This window comes from Lagenorhynchus albirostris, chromosome 3 (assembly GCF_949774975.1).
Source record: "Lagenorhynchus albirostris chromosome 3, mLagAlb1.1, whole genome shotgun sequence".
NCBI lineage: Eukaryota > Metazoa > Chordata > Mammalia > Artiodactyla > Delphinidae > Lagenorhynchus > Lagenorhynchus albirostris.
Window position 1 is genome coordinate 886,592 of NC_083097.1, and position 17,867 is coordinate 904,458.

General features: G+C 59.5%; 1 protein-coding gene across 16 annotated transcripts; it reads right to left on the reverse strand.

The window, feature by feature from the left end:
- On the reverse strand, positions 1-12,618 carry CLPTM1L (CLPTM1 like). 16 transcript variants are annotated; one of them, XM_060146825.1, is made up of 19 exons: positions 12,390-12,618; positions 11,902-12,002; positions 10,748-10,937; positions 9,118-9,266; positions 7,957-8,035; positions 7,555-7,672; positions 7,284-7,378; positions 6,728-6,812; positions 5,724-5,827; positions 4,823-4,888; positions 3,822-3,872; positions 3,000-3,082; positions 2,506-2,540; positions 1,965-1,982; positions 1,840-1,884; positions 1,316-1,400; positions 1,006-1,121; positions 598-665; positions 1-499 (listed from the first exon to the last, which is right to left on the reverse strand). In XM_060146825.1, exons 1-19 carry the CDS (start codon positions 12,549-12,551, stop codon positions 482-484), a joined length of 1,668 nt encoding a protein of 555 aa, XP_060002808.1. In that variant the 5' UTR covers positions 12,552-12,618; the 3' UTR covers positions 1-481. The 16 variants fall into 16 exon arrangements, 6 of the variants coding, with proteins under 6 accessions (XP_060002808.1, XP_060002812.1, XP_060002810.1 ...); XR_009539955.1 differs by lacking the exon at positions 598-665 and having other exon boundaries at positions 1,965-2,020; positions 12,390-12,614; XM_060146829.1 differs by lacking the exon at positions 598-665 and having other exon boundaries at positions 12,390-12,613.
- Positions 12,619-17,867: the final 5,249 nt, after the last annotated feature.

Consider the following 17,867-nt stretch of genomic DNA (forward strand, 5'->3'; position numbering starts at 1 on the left):
TTACAGCCAGAGAAGTTTATTTTAAAATAGAAACATACATACATTAAGCCTTAAAATAGTCAAATTTTAAACAAAAAGGAAAAAAGCCATTTGATCCCAGAGTCTGCACGGAATGGATTCAAAAAGGCGTCTGATATCCCCTCAAGGACTGTTTACAGACCCCGAGACGAACTCCCCCGGGTGGGGGCAGGGCAGTGACAGCGCAGCCCCCGCCAGCACCGGACGCTCCCGCAGCCATGGTGACCGGACAGACGTCCACGCGGGCAGCGGCGGCAGTGCCGCCAGCTCCCGTCGGACACAGCGTGACGGAACCCGGGGACGTGAGGGACATTCGGGGTTTTGGCAACGCAGGGGGCGTGATGTCAGGAAGTTCCACCAAAGCCTCTGCGTGGCTGCGAGCAGCCAGGGTCGGGCTCAGTCTTCGTGGGGTTTCCGCTGGGGATTCCCCTCGTAGGACTCCCCGAACTCGTTCACTCTGCTCTTATCCACGGGATAAAGCCTGCAACGAGACCACGCGTGCGTCACGCCAGCTGGTTTGGACAGACGCGTGCGCGTGTCCTGGGCGCTCGATGGCCAAGACCCGGACGGTCGGCTCACCACGGGAGAGGCGCGTGTGGGTTTGCCCCGTGCCCTCCCGGTGTTCTCGTGACGGTCAGGCCAGAGCTCTGCCCTCGAGGCCGATGAGAGGACGAGGACAGGGATGCCCAAGGAGAGGCAGGGCTGGGATGCGTCCACAGGGGACCTGACCCCGGGCCCCCGCTGCGCAGCACAGGGGCTGAGGCAGCTCCTCCGCCGGACTCCGCTACAGCAGCTGCGAGCGACCCTCATGCCGCACGAGAGCCGTGTGCTCGAGGGGCGATCCAATCAGACAGAAGCAGCGCTCCGGCACCCAGGCGCCAGGCGCCACCCACCACCCACCACCCACCACTCTCTCCCCGCAGGACCAGGCGTGGGTCTGCGGCCCGAGCGAGTCCTGGGGCAGCAGCGCCTCAGGCCGGCACTCACCATCGCTGGTAAAGGTACACGAGAAACACCACGTCGTCCCTGAAGCAGGCCAGCCGGTGGGAGGTGGGCATGGTGATGATGAAGGCGAACACGTCGTCAATGAAGGTGTTGAAGGCCTGCGGGCGGGCGGGCGAGGCCGTGGGACAGGGCCCCAGCACCCACCCGGACCACCCAGGCACACGGTCACGTCCCTGCACTCGCGCCGCCCAGTGACCTCAGAGCCACCCCACGAAGCAGGAGCCAGCTGGGGGCGGGAGGGGCTGACGCCCAGGGTACCCCCTTGCACAGACTCCAAGGCCCAGCGTCCCACCTGCTCTCCGCACGCGGGACCCAGGAGCACCACCTAGGAGCCTGGCTATCACGGTGCCGGCCTGCCCGAGAACGGCCAACCGGTTCTGAAGGCAGAAGCATGTTCTAACCATTGCCCCACCCCAAAGCCGCTCGCTCTAGTTCACAGCCAACAGCACGGAGGGCCGTGTGGTCCCCACCTGTGTGTGTGGGACAGGCCATGATGCACTAAGACAGCCCTCGGCCAGCCCGGCCCCGGGAAACTGGACGCGCCGTCTGGGTGGACACGGACCCAGCACCCCAGACACTGGCCACCGGGTCAAGGGCGTCTGCCTGCTCTCTGATTCGTGTTGGCGAGCAGCAGCACGGCTCTAACTCGGAGAACCCCTTGTGCTGCTGTGACAGAGAAGCCTGGCCTTTCAGAGTCGCCGCAGGGCACCCTATGTCTTAAAGGAGCCCCCGACGCTCTTCCACAGAGGGGCCTCCTGATGCATGGCCCAGCCTGACGGCAAGTCCCCGAGGGCCCTGTGCAGGCGAGGCACTGACCTTGTAGGTGAAGGCCTTCCAGGGCAGGTGAGCCACCGACTTCATCTGGGGACAGGGAGACGGAGCACGTCAGCGGCGGCACAGGGATGCGGGGGGCGGCACGGGGACGCGGGGACGCGTCTTACCTTGTAGTTCACGAAGAGCTGGGGCAACATGAAGAGGAAGCCAAAGGCATAGACTCCTGAGGAGACAGACGCGGCGTGGAGACGTGCCGTCTCGGGCCTGCGGCCGCTCCCCCCGGGCTTCAGGACCACCTGACCCCCCACACCCGAGAGCACCGTCCTGCGGTGAACCACCTGCCTCCCGCCCGCGGGGCTGTGAGACAGCGCCCCTGCCCACACCCGGTGAACGCGGCAGCCTGCGAGCCCGGCCCTGTCCGCCTGCAGAGCGGCCGCGCGGTCAGGACGAGCCTAGTGGGCGGGCGCTCCTCCCAGGGCACAGGGCTGGGGGCTGGGGCTCCAGCGTGCCCTAAGACAGCGGGGTTCACTGCCCGCACCCACCCATTCCACGGAGAGCACACCGCCCACGGCCAGTGCCGCAGGGCCCAGAGAGAACACGGGGCAGGGCGGGGCCTGACGGGGACCTCTCGGCACACCGGGCCACGCGGCGGCGGGACAAAGCGACCGCTGTAAACGCTGTCTCTGAGACGGGAGACCCAGGACTCACCATTGACGAAGCTGCTGACCAACCAGGAGTACCAGCTGGAAGGGAGGAGCGGGTGATGGCGGAGGCCGCAGGCCCCGGTGCTAGTCTGCTAACCGCCGAGCCCCACACACGCCCTCACGCTCTGCTCTCCAGTCCCGGGACCCCGCGGGCTGGCCAGGGGCGACCTGCACGGGGAGTGGCTTCCCAGGAGCCCTCACCGAGGTGAGGGCAGAGACTTGGCACCTACCGACTTTCCTTCACGACTTTCAGTGAGACGGGAAACCACGGACGCCCGTGGGCGCCTCGGCCCCTGTGGCCCCGGGCAGTGTGTTCAAGCCCGAGGCCTGCGCCCGTGAGCATTCCCGACCCCGCAAGGACCAGAGGGGGCCGCGCAGAGCCAGCAGCGGCGGGCAGGCCCAGGCCTGCGGCCGAGGGGCGTCCCAGTGCCGGCCCCACTGCTGGCCCAGTCAGTGACCCTGAGCCCCAGCTGAAGAGTAGCGAAGGTGACGTCCTACCTCTTATATCTGACATTCAGCAGAGAATAGACGGCGCCCCCGATGCAGAGAGGGTAAAGGAGGTACGACAAGTATTTCATGGCCTACGGGGAACAGAAAACGTCCAGTGGGAGTCCACCATCAAACCTGCGGAAACTTTCTTGACGGAACTCACAGACAGAACGGGGCAAACACCCAGAACGTTTAGGGCAGCGAAGCTAGTCTGTGTGGAGGATGTGTGTCAGTGAGCATTTGTGCAAACCCCACAGAACGTCCACCACGAAGACCGCACAGCACAGGTAACAGTAACAATACTGGCCCGTGAAACACAGCCAAGCTGACAGACCGACCCAGGGCAGAGAAATGACGCCACATCCTGGAAAGAACTCTGAGGAGATGCTCCCAGAACTCCGAGTTAGGGCTGCCTTCCAACTAACGCGGTGTGTCACCCTTAATTCTGATTTGAACTTTATCAAAAACCCAATAAAAACTGGGATGCAGCTGATGCCCATTAAGCCAGAAAATAAAATCATCCCTGCTCGGGAGACGTGTATCACATCAAACTGAAAACCACAGTTCCCCTCGGCAGGGGGAGTCCGATGGCCTAGGACGCAGAGCCTGTGGGGTCACCACGTCTCAGGGACAGAGGCTCAGCTCGCAGCCCCACAGCTGACCACCGGAAATAAGATATCTCCCGGTGGTACAGGACTGAGCACGGGCGCCCGCAGGGGCTGGGAAAGAGGGGAGCCCCCGGCCTCCCTCCCGGGTCAGGAACCCCAGGCAGGCAGGCTCCCTGGGGGTCTTGGCTCCAGGCAGGCATGCATGCCCCAGGTCGCCGCTCACCTGAGTGTCATACTCCTCCGTCTGCCTTTCAGATTCACTGTAAGTGCCGAACTGCAAGGAAATTCAGTGCAGCCGCGTTAAACCGCGGCCCAGGCAGGCGTCTGCGCTCAGCTGGGCCGCCACGCAAGGAGGGACAGGGCGGCAGGCTGAGAGGCACGAACCCTCGGCCCAGGCGTGGCAGTGCCCCCGCTTCAGAGCCGGGGGTGCAGAGGACCCGATGGCCCCAACCCGCGAGCCACACCGTGTGGGACGCGAGGCGGAAGCAGGCCCGTGAGCCTGTGCGGCGCTCCTCGCGCTGCTTCCTGTTCCCAGTTCCATTGAGTTTTGCAGTGAAGACACTGCTCTTAAAGCAAAGCGGGTTCCCTGGGCTGACTCAGATCAAGAGAAGCCGCATCCCGTCTCCGAGTGCCCTGCCCTTGACCTGGAAACCTGGAGTGCCGTAAACCCCAAGGCCTGTCACAGAAAGCAGAGTGAGCTGCCCGCCCGTAAACCTCAGTGACGCCCGAGCCCCCGCCCGAATCTGCCCAGGGAAGTGCACAGCAGAGGGCAGCTGTCAGGGAGGCTAGGAACTGTGCTGTCATGTGGAGGCATCGCCCCCCGCAGGAGTGGGGAGTGCCGCCCCTGAGCCTGGCCGACCACGTCCTGTCCGGTCACGGAGGTGGACGTGATGCTCAGCGTGCTGGTGCTGGGCCTACGCCTGGGGACCCCGGGCACATCAGAGAGCCCCGGAGAGGTGCGGTGACCCGCCCACTCGCCCCGAGACGCCCCTGCACCTCCCTGCCGGTCTGCAGGTGACAAGCTGCCCCTGGGGTCGGAAGGTCAGCAACATGAGCACGTGACGATCACCGGCCCTCACGGTGACCTGCATCTCACCAGGACGCAGCTAGGAAGTGCATCAGCGGTCAGCCTGCACGAGCAGACCGGCCCAAACCCGAAGAAGGTGGGCTGGGAGAAGCCGCAGGAGGTGACACATCCCCGAGAGGGTGCGGCTGGGTCCCTACCTGAAATGCGGGCCTCAGGCCTCTCCAGATGACGGTCACCTTCAAGGCCTTTTTCACTTTCCACAGCTGAGAAGTTGAAAAGTCCACACTTCAGGCTCCAGGACCGGGGAGAAGCCAGGACCCACTCCTCGGACGGTGACTGACCAGGGCACCGGCCGCTCGGGCCCCTCGCGCCCCAGCCCAGCCCGACCCTTCAGCTACGCGCTGCTCCTCACCTTGCCGGCGGGGACGCCCCGGGACGGCCCCCGGTCTCCAGCCCACACCCAGCCTGCGTGCCCACATGGACCTGGCCCCCTCCCCGCCCATCTGCACTGGCGCCCCACTCCGCCTGTCCCCAGACTCGCCCTGCACCTCCTTTCCGCTCCCCGGGGCACCCCAAGCCCCCCGCCCTGCTGTGGCTGGGTCTCTCCAGGACCCTCCCTAAAGTGGGACCTGCAGCACGGCCACCCCACAGGGGGTCCTGCCAGCACTTCCTGGATGGGCGGTCCCAGCGCCGTCCCCACCCCGACAGCCGTGTGAGCCAGTGCCCACTGGCAGGGGCGCTGGAATACCACAGCTGAGGGTCCCGGTCAGGGCGGCGCCAGGGGCCCGCCGCCCCCCCACCGCCCCTGCATCACACGTTCTGCTCCGCACGGCGTCCAGCGCGGCGAGAGCTGCACGGGCTTCAGCCACCGTGTTGGCACGTCCCGTGGACAGACGGGCCAAGCTGAAGCTTCCGGGCCACGAGGAACGTGGAGGCGTCGGCAGCTCTGCCCGAGGAGCCGCGGCAGCCACGCCCTCGCCCTGCTGCCGCGCCGGCAGCCACTTCTTCGGCAGTGACGCGGGTCCCGACTGCGCCGAGCGCTTGGGCACCGGAACCACAGACACGGCGCTCAGCCCGGCGGCCCGGCGGGCAGCTCACCTCGATGGCAGCCCCGATGCCTGCAGGAACCAGCACCAGCAGGCTCGTCCGCTCGTCCAGCAGGAACAGGAAGATGACCACGGTGCTGAAGCAGCGCCAGAGCACTGGGGAGAAACGGGCTGTGCTGAGGCCCGGGGAGCGGCCCCCCACGCACCAGCACCCTGACCGCTTCTGCCCCTTTGTCCACTACAAAGGAACCGTGGACCACAGGCGGCGACGGGAAATGCAAAACGATTACAAAAGGCTACGGCCCCAGCAGAAGGCAACCTCAGCAGGTGAACGTGTGTAAGTTACACTTACAGACACAAAAGGCACAGGAGGCGTGCTAAGAACACTGGTTCCTGACGGGGATCCCGCACTCTAATCCCAGGCTCTCCTGCTTTCACACGGGCCCTGCGGAGCCTGCGTCTGTCCTTTAAAAGCTGCACTTTGTCCTTTCAGGTTGTGCTTTAGGAGATGCCGCAGCCGTGGAGACACTCCCAGTAGGGAGCTCCCTGCCGGGAGCTCAGGCCCCGGGACCCACAAGCCCCGCTCGTGCCACGGGCTGAAAAGGCCAGGGGAGGGCGCAGGAGGGCTCAGCGGGGGACCCTCCCCCCCAAGGAAGCCAGAGGTCATGACAGAAGACCCCGAGACACGGACTCTGGACTCGGGGGCCACCCAGCATCCCAGAGCACCCACTCGGGTGTCACTTCCGCAGGAGGAAAAGAACCGTCTCTTGCTGGAGACCCAGCTCGGGAGACAAGCAAGACTGTGAACCGACACAGACGGGCGCTGAGCACCGGCACCCGTGTCGCCTGCCCTCCGTGCTCCCAGGCTTCCGTGGCGCTCACGACAGCGGACACAGCGCCCTCCCGGGCTGCTGCCACAGGGCATCTAAAAGCCCCTCCCGAACGAGAGCCACGGGCGATCGCAAACTGTAGGTTTCCAGACGAGCTTTATCCCCTGCCTGCATCAGCGGCGGCGGGACAGGCCCCGAGGGCGGGGGCAGTTCTCAGAGCACCTACCTGCCTTGGTGGACATTCCGGTCATGCTCTTCTTTTTCTTCCAGAAACTGATGTCATTTTTAAACGCTAGGAAATCAAAAAGCAGCTGGAAAGAAAACGGGACAGCGATGAGCCCCTCAAGCTGTGTAGACAAGCCCGGGCCCGGCCTGAGATGCTGGCCGTTCAGTAACACCCGTGTCTCCCAGCACAGCTCTGGAAGATTCGGCTTCACTGGCGGCCAGTTCCCAGGCCCTGGGGACCGGCTGCAGCTTGGCGCCGGTGCCTCGCGGCCTCAGCCCTGCCCCTGCCCCCGAGCCCCCAGCCGCGGTGTGTAACGGGGAGTCTGCCGGCAGGGCTGATCCGTCACGCTCTGAACCGCCACGCCATACCTCCCACGAGCAAACGCTTGTTTTACAAAGTCAGTCGTTGATCTCACTGGTTTTGGATTTGTTTTCAAAACAGCTTCCAAAAGCAGCAGACGAAGCCCCAGGTCCTTCAGCTGGTCAGCGCCCGAGGTGCAGACCCTCTCCCGAGCGGGGTGGGGGGCAGGCCCCGCTGAGGGCCCGGGACCACTCACGTGGAACGCGGCCACGAAGAAGGTCAGCGCTAAGAAATACAAGTTGGTGTCGACGAAAATCCCTTTCACTTCGTCAGCGTCCTTCTCTGAAAACCCTGCAAAGGACCGAGACCCTGCGTGAGACGGACGACGCCAACCCCACACCAGAGCCCTGGCCGGGCTACCCCCATCAGCAGGAAGAGCTCCGCGGGCCACACGTGCCCTTTCAAGGGGGACGATCGCACAGGCGGAATGGAAGCCGGGCTCCGGGGCGCCCGCCCAGCGGCCTCACCGAACTGCTGCAGCGAGAACACGGCGTCCTGCATGTGGATCCAGAGGCGCAGCCGCCCCAGCGAGATCCTGTCGTAGGACACGGTGAGGGGCAGCTCGGTGGTGGAGCGGTTGATGACCTGCGGGGAGCGCGCTCAGAGCCCAGCCCCGCGCACGCCGCTCCGCCCGGACCCGAGGCCGCGTCCCCCCTGCCCTCTCCTCCTGTGGGGCCCCAGCTGTGTTCGCGGCCCCGGCAGGGCGCCTCCCCCAGGGAGCCCTGGCACCCTGACCTCCCGCCCACCACCCGGGCCCTGCGCGTCTCTCGTGACCACAGCCCCGGGCGCTGGCGCCTCCTGGGCAGGAGCTGGGGGCCCGCCCGAGCGGCCGAGCCGCGCACAGGCCCGAGGGAGCCCTGGCTACTCACCGTGAGGTCCTTGACCCGGCTGCTGAGCTGATCGATGAACAGGATGGGCAGGTAGTGCACCGTCTTCCCCAGCCGGATCCTGGGGGATTGGAGCCGTTTCAAGGCCGCAGCGAGCTCCCGGGCCCCCAGGGTGGCCTCACAGAGCTCACTCCCCCGCATCTTCAGTGGCTTCTGGTCACAAGAGTCCTAGGACACGCCTCCCCAGGGCAGCAGGGGCGCCACGAACTACGTTGTTCCCCTGCAGAGCTGCCACCAGGAGGAGGTGGGGACCATGCGCACAGTGGGACACCACTCAGGACGCGAGGGGAAGCAAGGGGCCGCGCGTGCGTTGACACGGGGCAGCCCGCGACGTGGTGAGAAGCCAATACCCATCGACCCTCCACGCCTGGCTTTCACCCCATGATCCTTCTGTGCCTTTCACCCTCAACCGTGTGAATGGATCATGTGTTCAGAAATTAGATTTTAGTTTTACAAAAGGGAAAACCTCATGACACCACCACAGGACCCACTGGAAACTGAAAAAGGAAACAATTCTGAGCAGAGCCATTTCTAGGTGCTATGTGACGACCCAGTGACAGGCTGTGATCTCACAGGGGGGCTCCCTGAAGTGTAGAGACACAGGATAATCTAAGTCAGTCACTTTAACAGTCTTGCTTACGATAGCAAGTGATGGGAACAGGACAACCTAATAATCAATTTTAAGCAAAGGTAATCGAGTCAGAGCTAACAGGACGCAGACAGGACAAAACCTCCCGTGCACGGTGCAGAGGAATAGGGTCTCATCAAGGCTCTCCACTTTCCCTTCCAGCTTCTGCCAAGAGCAAAGGGCAAGAGGACTGCCTGTCGTGTCATCATTTCCCTTCCATATCCTGGCGGCAGCCGTGATCAGCAAGACCCCCGGGGAGCAGGGACAGGCTGGGGCGCTCCAGGAAGCACCCCAGGCCCCTCGTCACAGAGAGGGCTCAGGAACGTGGGCACGGCCCATCTGCTTTAGGATTCTGGCCGGCCTCGATCCCTCCACCCGCCACCCACCAGGTCACCCCTTTGCTGTCCGCTCAGGGAGTGAACGAGCGATGCGCAAAGCTGGGCAGGTGAATGTGAACTACGGTGGCCTTCCCACCGTCCGGGCCTCAGCTCAGCGGCCAGACCAGCAGCACTTACATCTTCATGTACCGATGCACATCGGCGGGCAGGGAGGCCCCGTCAAAGACAAAGTCATCCACCATCACGTTCAGGGTCAGCCTTGGTCTCCAGTGAGACACGGGCTCGTCCAGGGCACTCGCTGGCCTCTTCTCAGCCTCGATCTGCTGCTACACGTAAGGACTGACTTAGAGGAAAAGACCAAGGCTGGAGCGGGAGGGCCCGGGGGGCTGAGGCAGCAGGGTGCTGGCACTGTCACCTGGGAGCAGCCCACGGGCCGAGAGCACAACCGTAAGAAGGCCAGCGGGGCCTACGGGAGGACCCACGGCTGCCAGCTCCCCGACTCTCATTCCCGCGCTTCCTTCTCGCAACAGAAGACAAGGGTGTGCTGTTTCGCACCACGGGGTCCTGGATCGCACTGCCTCCTGTTTCGGGCCCTTGTCCGGAGCAGGGATTCCGAGAAGGACGAGGCTCCGGCACATTTGCAGGAGGTGCTGGAGCTGAGAGCCCCGCCCTCTGCAAGGAGGCTGAAGGGAGCCGCTTCTAAGCCAGCTCCACCCCGCTGTCTGGGAAGGGGCACGTCCATGTCTAGGGAACAAGCCTAAAGCTACTGAACTCAGAAACAAACTCTGCCCGCCAAGGAAATCTTGATTTCATATCTACCTGACAAGCTCTGTGAACCGTGTCGTCCTATTAATATTTATCTCCTCCCTAAAGCTACAACTTAGCACTAACAGTTACACTAAAAACGTTAGCGACAGCTAACGTTTATCCAGCACCTGTAAGTTCCAGAGACTCCTTCCACCCTTCACACCACCGCCTGGCACCCCAGAAAGGCCCATGAGGCAGTGTCGTGCGGTGCCCAGGGAAACAGAACTGAGGGGTCTTTCCAAGGACACACACGAGACAGCTGCAGACACATCCTGGAAAGCTGCCGCCCCTGGCGTGGATGACTTCCCTTGCATTCAACGCGGACCCGAATACCAGGATCGCTCCGTCCCACCCTCCACTGCGGTAATGACCGCGTATGTGATCTCCAGCCTTTCCCTGTACGTACAGCTTTCTATGGGTGTACAAGACACAATTTGCACACACACCTTTTTCATAATTTTGAGTTATATCCTTCGAATAAATATTCAAGCGTTGTCCTGTCCTACACACAGTGCAGTGTCTCCCAACTCTAAGTTCTGACTGCAGCTGAGCTCTGCAGAAGGGGCTGCCCTGGACCCATCGGGGTGCACACACGCTCTCTGGGGGCTGAGAGGTCCTGTGGCCTGAGAAGGCATCTGGGTAAAGAAAGTCACTGAACAGGCTTCCCTGGCGATCCAGTGGTTAAGACTCCACGCTTCCACTACAAGGGGCACGGGTTCGACCCCTGGTTGGGGAACTAAGATCCCGCATGCCACACGGCACAGCCAGAAAAAATAAAAAACAAAAATCACTGAACTACTTAAACTGCACGTCACCGATGTGACATAAATTCATCTGCAAACCCGTGAGAAGTTACCGAGCTGACAACGTATGTGCCGGTAACATCTGATCGCTTCACTTCCCAGCAGTCAGTCCAGCGCCAGATGCACACCGTGCGCGCGGACACGTGTGTGTGAGCTACAAGGGGGTCAGCAGCTTTCCTTCAGCCGGCACCGCTCACCTGCGTGGCAGATTCCCCAGTGAGCAGGTTCACCTCTTCCGGTTTGGGGACCATGTAGGTGGTCAGCGGGCTCACCAGGTGCACCTGCTTCCCGTCCTGCCAGGGCAGGACGCCGGCGTGATGGACAAAGATGTAGGCATACAGCGTCCCGTTGTTCCTGGTTTTCTTTGGAACAGAAACATTGACTGTCCTGCAACAAAACAAATGATGATTTCAATCACGTACACATTATGTTGTGTGCGCACAGAGTAGAGACTATGCAAATATTTCTATAAAAAATGTTGTTTCAAACCCAGACCAACTAATTTTAGCTGAGAAATACTAAAAACGAAACCCAGCTACCTGGATGTTACTGAAGTCCTGAGTGCGCACATTTATGGAACACACCCTGAAAGCACGGCAGCTGCCCCAAAGCTGAAAGGCCTGCATTCCGGGCGCTGAGGTCACAGGCTAAGGGGGCCAACACCAAACGTGTGTGCCCCGCCCCCGTAGCGGCAAGAGGATGTGTATCCCGCAAGACACCACGCACCCCGGTGCTCACTCTGACGCCTCCCAGACAGCCAAGAGGGAAGAGGAGAACTTGTGACAAACACATGATCTTTAAAATTAAACTTGCTAGAATTTAAGAAGCTAAAACCATAGCTTAAATACAGCTTCAAAAAGCCACTCTACAGACGTCAACGTTTATATTGCCTGCTCTGTTGCAAAGTTACATTTCACTTAATTACGATTTTCTGCTAAATTCTTTCCTCCGTCCCCTTCCCTTTTCCCTTCTAGACGACATAACTGAACCACTTCTGCCAGGAAAACACAAGTTGTTTTCTGTGGGAAACTGCGTGTGTAAGCTCTGTTCACCACGTAGTCCCCACCATAATCCCCACTCCTCTGGAAGCTCCCCAGGGCCGCACCGTATCCCACAGCTGTCAGACGCTGGGTAAGCTACTTCCTAAAGGACAAACTCGGCGTCTGCTACTTTCAAGTAAAAAAGTTTGCTTGTGTGCGTATCACACACACCTGCAATGAAAACGTTCTACCGTGCACGAGATGGCTGGTGACGCTGCTTCTCCGTGGTACCCTCCTCACGTGCAGAACGCTGACCTGTCAACAATCTCAACGTCAATGATGCCTGCCTGTCACCCTGTCCACAACCATACCTTTCAAATTTGGACTCCACGTCAAAGTCCTCCACGTTCAAGACCAGGTCCACGTTGTTCTCGGCACCCAGGTTGGACCGTGTGGCGGTGTACACGCTGAGCTGGAAAGGACGTCAAGAAAGTCAGCTGGGCAAGGCCCCTGGCAGAAAGCACACAGAGACCTGACCAGCCGCACAGGGAAAGGTGCATCTTAACTCCGCAAGGGACACAACTCCGCCCGGTGACAGGACGTTCCGGGACGCACCTGCTGCAAAGGAACAACCTGCTAAAGTGTGTGGCTGCCTGATGAACGGGGCAGGGGTACAGGGACTCTGGACGCCACGTGATGGGGTGAAGAGGGGCACGGGGGCCAGCGTGCGGGGTCAGGAGCTTTAGGATTCGGGGGCGGGGAGGAGAGAGCTCTGCCCAGACCCGGTCAGGTTCAGGTGCGAAGGGCCCGGCCCCGCCCAGCCCGAGATCAGAGGTCAGGTGCGAAGGCCGGCGCTCACCTGCAGCTTGGGCCTCCGCGCCAGGTAGGGCTGGATGCAGTTGCCGTCGCCGGCGCACGGGCGGGTGTAGACGATGCCATACATGACCCAGCAGGTGTGCACCACGTACACCACGAACACGCCCACGACCAGGCTGGTGAAGGAGCTGCGGCCGCTCCACATGGCGTCGCCGCCGCCGCCGCCGCCGCCCGGCCCGGCCCGCCTCGCAGCCGCGGGCCCCGCCGCCCGCCCTTCCGGCGCCCTGCCGGCCGCTCCGGCCGCCGCCGCTCACGCGAGAGCCGCTGCGCGCCGCCGCCACCGACGGGGAAAGAACGCGCTGCGCGCCGCGGGCCGCCAGCCGCCCCGCATGCTCCCGCCGCCGCCGCCGCCGACCTGTCGCTGCGGGATTCGCCGGTGCGCCGCTTCCGGGCCCGCGCCGCCCGCCGGAAGTGGGCGCGCCGCGCGGCCCCCTGGGAAGCGTAGTCCTGCCGCCGCCGCGCACGCGCGCACGCCTGCGTGAGTGGCGCGACGCTATCGTCACCCGCCTGCGCCGTCCTCCCGGCGTACCCCGCGGGGTCCGGGCGCTGGCAATTCGGCGGGTCCCAGGGCACCTATGGGGCGGGGGCGTCGGGAGGGCCGGGGCGCAGGGCTCTCCAACGCCGCCACCACCGGAGAAGCGGGAGGGACCCTCGCACCCGGGCCAAACGGCGGGGCGGCGTGTGAACGCGGAGGAGCCGGGCCTGAGACGCGGCGGGGGTGTGCGCTGTTCTCAGCCTTTCTGAGTCTGGCGTTATGTCAACGTGAAAAATGGAAGAGAAAAGAAATAGACTCACTAAAGTCAGCGACCCTTTCGTGTTGATTTCCGTCGTCTTTAAATATGAACCCCCAGAGGGGCGCCTTTGAAGAAAAACACAGCATTTCTAAATGAAGGGCCGAGGCCCTTGTCAACGAAAGTAATCGATAAACAATCTATAACAATAGAGAAGAGTTTTATTTGAGCCAAGCTGAGGACTAGCCCAGAAGCCCGCTTACCAGGTTTCCCCGAGAAACTGCTCCGGATAAGCATGATTTTCGGCACAGTTTTATATTTCGTCAGAACAAAGAACATTAAACAAGTCAGATAACATTTCTTCAAGGTTTTAATAAAGAGAACAGATCAGCACGTAAACAGCGAATCAGTATGGCCTTGGCGCCTGGGAAGGGCTTCTTATCAAAGGAGGACCAGCATTGGCGTCCCAGGAAGAGCGCCATTTAATCTTTTTTTTTAACATGGACATTCTTTACTTCTGGTCAATGTGTCCTTTTTTTCTAATAATTAAAGCAGATGTACAATGTATGTCTGATAGGCCACAAACAGGCTATTTTAGTTAGCATCAAATTCAAGTTAATTCATATATAAACCAGAACGACTTCCCTATATCTCAATATGTGAAGTTTTTTTTTTCTTTTTTTCTTTTAAATCACCCTCCAGTGCCTCCCAGGAGCCGAGGCTGCTGAGGGCTGGACCGGATCCTCAGTAGCTCCCCTTAGGGCCAGCCCCCCCGCCCGCTAGAGGGAGAGCTCAGCTGGGGCTCCAGGGAGTGAGGGAACTCATTCCCCCTGTCCAGGCTGTTGAAAGCTGCCCAGTTGGCCCCTGGAAGGGCACGTGCTCTTCCTGTTTGCATTAAAGAGTCCGTGGAATCAGGACCTTTGATTCATTGGAGCCTCCCATGCCCAGTGGCCGGCCCTCTGTGATGGAGAATGCGCCATCCTCATTCGCATTCACATCCACTTCTCTTTTCCTTCTGTCTCACAATCAAAAACATTGCTAAGCGTTTATAGAAACAGTAGATGCTGTTAAAGACCAATAAATTGCTCAGGGCTTCAGAGAAGGGGGTGGGGGCTCGCTGAGTAGATGGGAGAGTGATTTGCTGCTGCAGAGACGGTGGAGGGATGGAGGCCTCCCAGGAGCAAGGCATCAGGGGCGGAGTGCAGCGGTGGCTCTGGGTCACCCCCCTGGGATATGGGTCAGAGACTTAGGGGCATCGGAGACTTTTCCCTGCCTCTTGCACCCTCACGTACTCACCCTCCCCTGTAGCATCTTCTTGTGGCCATGTTGGCTTCCGCCATTGGAATAGCATGTAGCTGGACCCCCGTCTCCACCTTCCCCTCCCGCCTGCTCCCTGTTCAGCACACCTGCCCGCCTGTTGGAAACCCTTTGCTGACTCCTGTCACCCTGAGTATAAAATCCATCCTCCGTAGCAGGCTTACCAGCCCTTTGCCCTCAGCTGTCGTGCGCTGTGCTCCTGCCACACTTGGGGAGCACCTTCAGGGCTGGGCTGCTCTACACCCTGCAGCTTTGCCCTCGGTGCTCTACTCTGTGCAGCGGAGGAAGGCATGCTATAGGCCTCTTAGTCTGCAGGGAACAAAGGCCACCTCCAGTTTTGTGAGCCTACAAGGGGATGGGTGCGGTACCCAGGGCAGGGCATCTCATGGCATCCAGAGGCCAGGATACAGCCGGCCTTCAGTGGGGGGGCTCTAGGATGCAGCTTCACATCCCTCTCCCAATCTTGCAGACTGAGCTTTGATCCAGTTTGAACTCCGTTCCAGGTGCAGCTGGTTATTGTTCTGCAGGGAGGAGAGCCGTCCCGCAGAGCTGGGTGTCCCGCTGTTTGTGCGTCCAGGAGCTATGAAAAGGCCTTGGTGTGTGGGAGCTTGGGGCCCACACAGCTTCCAGACTCCAGGTCACGCCCTGTGTCCGATGCCCAGCCCTCTTGGTGAGGATGTGGCTCCCACGCGGTTCTCTTTCCCACCCACAAAAAATACTAAGTGTTGGAAAGTTCCTCATAACAGCTCTCCTGTTTCTGAGCGGCCCTCCTGGTGCTGGTTTGTAGGTGATATCTGGAGAACTTACTGTTGAGGGTGGGCATTTGGTTGGGGTCCCTCGAATGCTAATCCCTTTCCTCCAGAGTGAGGCTTATTCTCAGGGCCCCTCAAATGTCAGCCCCGGGCGCTGTGTGAGATCAGAACCCCAGTGCTCACACACACACCACTCAGGCCGTCACAGCCGGGTGCTCTGCGCTGTTTCCTCACGGCGTGGGGTCACCTGGAGAAAGAGGGGAAGCAGCTGCTGCGCCCAGGGCTGCATGGAGCCCCCCCACCGCCCAAGGGCCTTTCTTTACTTCATTCATGGTAATTCCCAAGTGGAGTGGACTCCCGGTATGATCCCAAGTTTTTATTTTATTTTTTGGGCCCAAGAACTACTCACCACGCCCCTGAGGATGAATGACTATGGACAGCCTTGGATGGAGTCCACAGACCCAGGTTCCCAGGATAAGGGAGGGGGCTGCCATCGGGGGGAGAAACCTCCTCCGTACCCCCTCACTTCCAGGTACGCCATCGAGTCCATTGTTGTTTTTGCTTTAAACATTCAACTATATTTTAAGTAAATTTAAAATGAGCAAAGATACATTTTGTTTCTGTACATACACCTGTGCTCTTGGCTCTCGTGTACATATGCTGGCTTCTAGCTGGTGTTTATTCCTTTAGCCTCAGTAACTTCCGTTAGCATTTCTTGTTCTGCCAATCTGCTGGTGGTAAATTCTCTCAACTATTGCTTGTATGAGACTCTTTTTAATTTGCCTTCACTTTTTGGAAAGATTTTCACTAAGTGTATAATTCTAGGTTGATGGGCATTTTTTCTTCCAGCATGTTAAAGAATATTGTTTTATTATCTTCCAGTTTGCATCGTTTCTGATGAGAGGTTAGCGGTTATAGCTATATTACCTTTGTTTCACTTTATGTAGGCTGTCTATTTTCTCTGGCTGCTTTTAGCATTTTTATAAAAAGTCGCGGGTTTTCGGCAGTTTGCTGTAGCGGTTTCCCTTGTTTGTCCTGTGTGAGGCCAGTTGAACCTATTCAATTTGTGAGTTTCATCAAACTTTAAAATGTTGCAGCCAGGATTTCTTCAAATACTTTTCGTCTGCCTCTTCTTTGGGGTATGTACGTTGACGTGTGTGTTAGACAGCCTGCTCTCCCAATGTCAGTGAGGCTGTTGACTTTTTCGGGTTTTATCTCCTCTCCTTGCTTAGGTTTGAGTACTTTCTAAAGCTATGTATTCAAGCTCCCTGGTATATTTTTGCAGTTTCCAAACTGCTCTTAAGCTTATCCTGTGAATTTTTCATTTTAGATGTTATAGTTTTCATCTCTAGAAGTTCCACTGAGTTTTAAAAAAAATTATTTATTTTATTTATTTATTTTTGGCTGCGTTGGGTCTTTGTTGCTGTGCGTGCATTTTCTCTAGTTGCAGTGAGCGGGCTTCTCATTGCGTTGGCTTCTCTTGCTGTGGAGCATGGGCTCTAGGAGTGCGGGCTTCAGTAGTTGTGGCACACGGGCTTCAGTAGTTGTGGCTCACGAGCTCTAGAGCACAGGCTCAGTAGCTGTGGTGAACGGGCTTAGTTGCTCCGTGGCATGTGGGATCTTCCTGGACCAGGGATCAAACCCATGTCCGCTGCATTGGCAGGCAGACTCTCAACCACTGCGCCACCAGGGAAGCCCCTCCATTGAGGTTTTTTTTGTTTTTTTTTGCGGTACGTGGGCCTCTCACCGTTGTGGCCCCTCCCGCTGCAGAGCACAGGCTCCGGACGCGCAGGCCCAGCGGCCATGGCTCACGGGCCCAGCCGCTCCGCGGCATGTGGGATCTTCCCGGACCGGGGCACAAACCCACGTCCCCTGCATCGGCAGGCGGACTCTCAACCACTGCGCCACCAGGGAAGCCCTGCATTGAGTTTTTAATTCTTTTTTTTACCTGCATCTGGAGAAAACACCCTATGGTAAATAGTGGTGTTTCTTGTATTTCTTTACAGCCACACGGCTCTATTTTGTGGATGTACCACAGTTTATTCAATGGTCTCCATGTTGATAGACAACTGGGTTGTTTCCAGTCTTTAGTTATTAAGACTAGGGCTGTCATGCATACCCTTGAATATACAGTTTCTCATAGTTTTTGACGGTGTGTCTGAGATAGGTTCTGAGAGGTGGAGGCGTAGGTTCCGATGGTAGGTGCAGGTGTTCTCACCAGGTGCAGCATCGTTTCTTCCCCGGCTGGTACACGGCTCAGATCCTCACCGCCAGCGTGAGCGTGCGTGCTCTTCTGGTGCCCTGCGTTCGGGGTCCAGTGTCAAACAGTCTGACAGGTGAGGTGCTGTTACGTGGTGGGAGTTTTTGTGGGTGTCTCTCTGAAGACGAGAGACGCCTGGCCGTGTTGGAGCAGAGCTGTGGCCGCTCTGAGCCCCATTCTGTGCTGAACTTGGGGTGTTTCCTGAGCCCATTCATCCTGACGCATCGGAGGTGACTCTGCAGGGTTTATTTATCAGCAAAAATAAAACCCTGTGAAGAGAAACTGTGAGAAATGCAGTTGAGGTGCTGCTATGTGGAAACAGCAGGAACAGATCGGAGGCGCCGAATGGGGTGGGTGCCGGCCTCTGGGCCCCTTCTCCCCTGGGGTGGGTTGGCTTGTAT